This window comes from Sturnira hondurensis, unplaced genomic scaffold (assembly GCF_014824575.4).
Source record: "Sturnira hondurensis isolate 20B ecotype Veracruz unplaced genomic scaffold, ASM1482457v3 Scaffold0001304, whole genome shotgun sequence".
NCBI lineage: Eukaryota > Metazoa > Chordata > Mammalia > Chiroptera > Phyllostomidae > Sturnira > Sturnira hondurensis.
The window spans coordinates 749,242-756,512 of NW_028073935.1; the positions used below are offsets into that span (position 1 = coordinate 749,242).

Genomic DNA, 7,271 nt, shown 5'->3' on the forward strand with positions numbered 1-7,271 from the left:
CAAGGCTGGGAGGCAGGGAAACATCTCCACACATGCTCCTGGGTGAGCAAACGATTCTGTACCCTACTAAGTAGGGTGACAAAGAAATGGTTTTGTGTCACTAGGTCCATGTCTCTGTACTATACCACTCAGGAACATTCCGGGTAAGTATGGATGTTCTGGAAACAAATCAAGAGTGTTCCTCCAAGACTAGAGGGTTAGGTCGGCCGAGTTGTATTAACACACTGCCTGACCCCTGGAAATCCATTCTAACTAATGTTAGTGGTTACACAAGGTGGAAGAAAGTGAAAAGGCAGAGTTCACTCACAAAATATAAAGTCTACCCTCTACAATGAATACAAATGTTAGAAGTACTTCATATAAAAGAACACATCAAAAGTTTTTTAAAAATTAAATTTTCAACCTGGCTGGTGTAGCTCAGTGGATTGAGCGTGGGCTGCAAACCAAGGGGTTGCCAGTTTGACTTCCAGTCAGGGCATATGCCTGGGTTGTGGGCCAGGTCCCCAGTTGGGACCACATGAGAGGCAACCACACATTGATGTTTCTCTCCCTCTCTTTCTCCCTCCCTTCCTTCTCTCTATAAATATATATATATATATATTTATATATATATATATATTTATATATATATATATCTTTAAAAATTAAAAATATAAATAAATAAATAAATTTTCGAGCCGCAGGCACTGGAAAGTGTAGATGGGCACCTCTCCAACAATTTCCTGAAAACACAGAACTGGATAATTCATTCAGAATATTTATCCAGACTTTTTCCAGAGTGTTATTCATCCAGAGTGTTTTCTCACACATGGTGCTCCTACTGAGAGGTCGCCCTTGCCGCCCTGCATCTGCAGCCGGGCCTGCATTCTGGTGATCATCTCCAGAATGCAGTGGAGCTGAGCTTCCTTTTCTAGCAAGATCTGGTCTTTGTTCATGTCCTCATTCTCTACTTTTCTGCTACCTCTCCTGAGGCTCTCAGAGCTAAAGTCCTTGGCCACCTCCTGGAGGTCCTGCATGTGAGTGATGAGCATTGTATGGTGGAGGGTTTCCCACCTTCACCATACCCCCATGTATACAGGGGTCTCGACCTTCTTGTCTTTCCCTTCAATCAGCTGATTGGATCCAACCACACAGAAGGGGATACAGAAGGGGATACTGCCCTTGAGAAGCTGGGTCTGCTTTTTAAAATCTTCATCTCCATCTAACTCTGCACCAGGAAAGTGATAGATTTTGATGCCGTGTTCTTCAATTTCATCCAGAATCCTTTTCTTTTTTTTTAAATATTTTATTTATTTATCTTTTGAGGGGAAGGGAAGGAGAGAGGGAGAAATACCAATGTATGGTTGCCTCTGCCGAGGACACACAATGTATCGTGTGTCCCCTGCCGGGAACTAGCCTGCAACCCAGGCATGTGCCCTGACTGGGAATCGAACTGAGATCCTCTGATTCGCAGGCCCGTGCTCAATCCACTGAGCTACACCAGCCAGGGCTGGAATCCTTTTCTTTAAGCGCTCTTGTTCCTTCAGGGTGAATGTGTGGGATTTGGCAATGACAGGCATAATACTGACTTTGTTGTGTATTTCCTTCATGAACGTGACTTCTAAGGGCTTCAGTCTGTGTCCAAAGGGTGAAATGGAATAGAAGCAGCAGTGCACCCTATTGTCCACCATGTGCCAATGGTTAAAGCTGCTCTCATCGTGCAGGTGCTGCTTGAGCTGCTCCTCGATGTAGGGGATGATGGTCTTGAAGCAGTCCCTGCAGTTGATGGTGGTCACCATAGCCAGGTATGTCTACCACTGTCAGGTGCAGCTTGACCCCTTGCTCTTCAGTCTCAACAGTCGAAGCCTCAATGTGAACTGTTCTTTTGATTTTCTCTGCAGCTCCAGGTATGATTCTTCCTGGAGAGAGAGTCATCAGGAATAAGCTATTTATGAGAGTAGATTTTCCCAGACCTGATTCACCAACCACCATTAGTGTAAACTCAATACTTTTTTTCATTGATTTTCAGTGAACTTGGTTGGGAAGATTTGCAAATCCAACATAGCCAGGAGTTTCTGGATTTATAAACTGGGCTGGTTGTTGCTTAGACGTTTTTAATCAAGTTCCGTCAATCACAGGGAAGACGTAGAACAGGAGCCAACTGACCCCACCACAGACCTACACAGTGCCCGCCATCTGCTCTACTCTGACATTTTAAGGTATGTTATCCCGGATGCATAAGAGCAATGGGCAGGGCTCACTCAAGGTAAGATTAACCTTTGCTAAGTAAGCTGTAGGCCAGAATGTGACTGCCCACCATAACCTACCCAGTTAGGAATTTGTAATAAGACCATCCTGTGTGGACGCTTTGGTCACTGGCTTGTCAAGCGTGCCATGAGGCCCACTGAACCTGTAGGGTTCATTACATAGCCCCTTTTTCATTCACAGGACTGAAATTTTAGAATCAGAATCACCTGGAGGACCCATTAAAACCCAGATTGCTATGGAAGCTAAGTTCCCAAGTGGTGCTAATATTTCTTGTCCAGGACCACATTCTGAGAACCACTGCTGTACAGATGGAATTACCGAATGAAAGTCTTAGAGTTCCTAATTTTTTGCAATCTTTTATATGCATATCTCCCCTCAGAGATACCAGTGTATTAGGTACTTTACAGATGCCCCAATGAAACTTCCCAGTCTAACCCAACTCTGAAGACAAAGGAAAAGAATGTTGACAAACCAGAAGCATCCCCAGAGGAACAGCCCTGGAATAAGAATACAGCAAGATTCTAGGAGTGTGACCCCTTTTTCAACTGCGAATCTTTTGTACCCTGTTCCCTGCCCCCAGCCCTGGTGTTGAAGGCTGCTGACCTGCAATGAACTGGAATGTAATATGGTGACAGTCTGCGTGTCCTCTGCAACTAGTTCAGCCAGTCTTAAGGGCCTTAGGCTCTGAGATGGTTTGAGTTTTGATCCTTTCTTTTTTTTTCTATTTTACGTGCATTTATTTTTATTCTATTTACATTATACAATTATTACACAACCTACAAAAAGGACAAAAGCCTGATTCATCCTCCAGTGCCAGGCCAGAGCTAAGCTGCACAAAAGAAAACAGTACAATAAGTTACAAGAAGATTTTGTATATCCTGTATTAGTCACAATGCCCGGCACACATGTTTTTTTTTTTTTTAAGATTCCTCTTTTTCAGCCCTGAGCATGCATATATATATATATATATATATATGCATAAAAAATATATTTTTTTTAGCTTTTTTTTCTTCAAGTTACAGTATCTTCAAAGGCAAAATGATTATAGGAAGACACAAAAAGATGAGTCAAAACATACATAATATAAATTAATTCAAAACATTGAATTATCAGTCTTCCAGGAGGACAGCCAGAAATAAATTCTATAATGTATANTATATATATATATATATATATATATGCATAAAAAATATATTTTTTTAGCTTTTTTTTCTTCAAGTTACAGTATCTTCAAAGGCAAAATGATTATAGGAAGACACAAAAAGATGAGTCAAAACATACATAATATAAATTAATTCAAAACATTGAATTATCAGTCTTCCAGGAGGACAGCCAGAAATAAATTCTATAATGTATAGTTATATTAAAATGAGGGGAACATATGCCAGTATCTACACTGCATTTACAATTTAAAGCTGTGTGTAAGTGTATTACCACGGGAGAATCTCCTGTCTTTGAAGTGACCACACAATTCCTACAGATGAGGCCTCCTTAGTTCAATATAGCCGTTTTTTGAGAACCGAAACAAGGAGATTTTGAACAGGTATGATATGGATTGCTTTTATTCAATAAAAGTGAGAACTTTTTGGCATTTTCAACATAGTTGTTTGAAATAAACTTTATTAGGAAACGCACCACACCTAGGCACTCTGCTATCTACTCGTATAATCTAAAAAACAGCCATATTTTAGATCCAAAATCTGGAAGTTGGGCTTCCCATGTGGATTGACAGCATCTCCCTGGCCTGCTTGCTCTTCTTTTCCTGAGGACTCATGGCAACTTCTCCAAGACAATATCCTGCTCTAGTTCCTCCTGACCTTGGCCTTGGTGGTGGCTGCTGCTGACTGCTCCTCCGCAGGACCAGAAAGCTCCTTCCTGTCCACAGCCCATCAGGCCCCCGTGGCTAATCACTGACTAACAGACTCCCCAGGCTGGCAGGGGCTCCTTTTAGCTCATGCTGCCCCAGGGGGTTACAGCTGAGCCAGGTACCAGGTCCCAGGGAGCACTACACCAGCTTGTCCACCTAAAGACTCACCTGCATGCCCAGCTCCTCAGTGCTGGCTTTGAAGAGCCACAGGCTTAGGTTGAGATTCATCTCGGAGAGAATGGCCTTAATCATCTCCCTCTTGTACAGGTCTAGGCTATAGTTGAAGGCATTCTCAGGCTGCCTAGCTAGGAAAACAAGGTGACTGATATTTGTGCCCAGGCTGGCCAAAGGCAATGTGTTTTCATAGCTCTGGTACAAGCAGTAGGGAATACCACAAAGCTCTCTGCCCACTCCCCAGTGCCCAGGTGCAATATCCTGGTATGGTTTGTGTCTTTGTTTTGTCTTCCACCTTTAATTGTCCCTTTTTTCTTCTAATTAAATTAGTCCTTGATTCCTTTTTGATGGATTTAGATGTTGGAGTGACTTGTTAACATGTGGAACTTTTTGGCATCATCCTTAACCACACTGTATGTATATATTTCCCCAGCCTATTTGTTTAGTTAATATATATTAAACACTTAGAACAGTACCTGGTTCACAACTTGTGCTGTACAAGTCTCCTAAACACATGCTTGCTCACGCTATACTGTTGGAACAAATGGGTTCCTGTGAATACAGACAGAGAAGCAACTTTTTAAGAAAAGGATATTCTTTTAGGGTGTGCCTTAAGGCACAGGCTCAGGAAGTGGGTGGAAAACTGTGTTTGTGTTCTTCCCTGCATTTGTGAGTAGTACTTCCATTTTAAACAGTCTGGAGGGGACAGAAGTGTGAGAGTTGATGGGGGATCATTTTTTAAGTATATTAAGCAAGTCATTTTTAAAAATATATTAAGTAGCCAGTGGAGTGACAACATTGGTTATTTTCAGAAAGAAATGCAGAGCAAGAAAGGTCTGCTCAGCAAGAAAGGTCTAAAAGTCAGAGAAGCTACCATCACTTACAGGGAGGAGAAAAGAGGATTAGAAATTTGATAGCATGCAATGCCACAGAAGAGGACAGTTATCAGCTATAGGCAACACTTGAATACATGAAAGTCTCCTGGCTTTCCCACCCCTACACCCAATCTGACAGAAAGGACTGGAGCCCACCAAAAGAAGCAAAACTTTCAAAGCACTGGGAACCAAGTTTAAAATGAACAAGGGCTCACTTAAAATGATTTAGTTTCTATCTCTTTGGTAATACTACTTTTGATGGGGTACTCAAATGTCAGAAAATTTTTAGTTTCAGATAACAGCTAATAAGCTTAGTAATCAATGTATGTAAAAAGCTGTTGTTTCAGGAACTGAAAGTATGACCCACCTTGACTCCAGGAGACCATAAACAGTTCCACCTTTGTGCCTCAGGAGGACTGTGAGCAATTCAAGATGGTATCTGAGCAATTGTACTCCAAGTTGAGATGACCACCGCCCAGGACACAGATGAAAGAACGCTGCAGCTTTTCATCTGATTAACTTTTTCCCTGAATTCCAAACTGCTTACCTACACTTTTCTTCTCCATATAGAGTCAGTTTAAAATAGAATGTGAGATGGTCTATTAGGGTACAAACTCACCATCTTCTCAGATTGCTGACCTCGATTGCTGACCATCTGAATAAAGCACCCATACAGACTCAATCACCATCTCTGCTTATTGAGTCTGGTAGGTGAGAGGCAGCACAAACACCAGCTTCTCCAGTTTCACTTTCTAGTTAGTTAAAAAAATATATGTGTCCAAGAACACTGTGAGGAACTGCAAAAGTAAGCATGGACATAATTGCTACTCTCAAAAACTGAGGCAAATTTTGCTTTTGCTTTCTCAGGAATCTGAATATCCCAATTGGTGTATACCTAGTATCACACTTCCAGTCAGAAATTGGAAATTGCCTTTTTTTTAAGCACCAGCACTGGAAGAATTACTGTATTCTAGTCCAGGTGTCCTCTCCAGGCATTGTGTGTTGCAGCTGTTCAAGTCCAGGCAGGTTCACATGGGATTCAGGCAGATGGAAGAAAATTCGCAGAGCCATCAGGATGCCTGACACACCTTTATTCTGGAATTGGATGGTCCACGCACACCTCAAGCCACATGTCGCACCATGTGTCACACCATGTGTTGTACCATGTATTGTGCTGTAGGATGCCCTAACTGCCTTATATACTAAACAAGCACAAAGCTGGCAGGGTGCCACAATATTATACAATAGAGCTTCAGTCTATGCATGCAGGTTCCTACTCAAGGTTATACAAACACTGCTAAGTTATGTTTGCCTGGACATCCCAGTGACGGAGCCTGACTAATTCCATTTTCCTTATAATCCACCCCATCAGGGTTCCTCACCGTACAATCTATGCAAGGGTGTCTTCCATAAGGGTCCCTTGGCAAGGAGGACAGAGCCCTGCACCCAGCTGCCACAGCAGCAGTACAAGTTGCAGCACCAAGCAGAAAATAAGGCCACACCTGGGGGACAGTGGCTGGTCCAATCCTTAGGCAAGTAAGGCCACCCATGTGAGCCACACCCCCAGAGGGCCCCAGTGGGAACTGCAGCCAATGCATTATTATGCTCCTCCTAGGAATGCTTTAGAGTCTGAGTTTTACACAGACCTGTAGGAGTCCAACCTACTTAGGCTTGTCCTTTAAGGTTCTTAATACAAAGGGGAGCTGGTCCAGCCAGGTCCATGGCCTCAGTAGTGAGCCACCATGAGCCATCACCCCATTCAGGAGGAGCCAGCCAACACCTGGAGCCACTCACACCACTGTTCTGCCCCAGCATAGATGACCGTCCAGGTCACGTTCCACAAGCAATGTGTGTGCTGCTCCACTGGTGCTGTAACCAAGTCCAATTTGAGACAAAAGCAGGAGAGATACACCATGGGGAGGTCGACTGACATGCTCAGGGGGAATTCAGTGCAGACACAGCATGCTGATTGGTTAGCCACTGAGGCATAGGTATGAACCCAGTCCATTAAGGTGTTACTTTGCACACTAGGGGTGAAAAGACAAAGCAGTTATAGGCACCAATAATGGCAAATTAGGACACTCAGGCAATACACAAGCAAGCTTCTG

General features: G+C 43.0%; 1 protein-coding gene across 1 annotated transcript; it reads right to left on the reverse strand.

Annotated features, from left to right (window-relative positions):
* Positions 1–785: 785 nt before the first annotated feature.
* On the reverse strand, positions 786–2,088 carry LOC119004090 (septin-2-like). Its single transcript, XM_037070827.1, is given in 3 exon segments — positions 786–1,268; positions 1,479–1,769; positions 1,771–2,088. Coding segments are annotated over 3 exon segments (1,002 nt in total). The 5' UTR covers positions 1,999–2,088.
* Between the last annotated feature and the right edge of the window lie 5,183 nt (positions 2,089–7,271).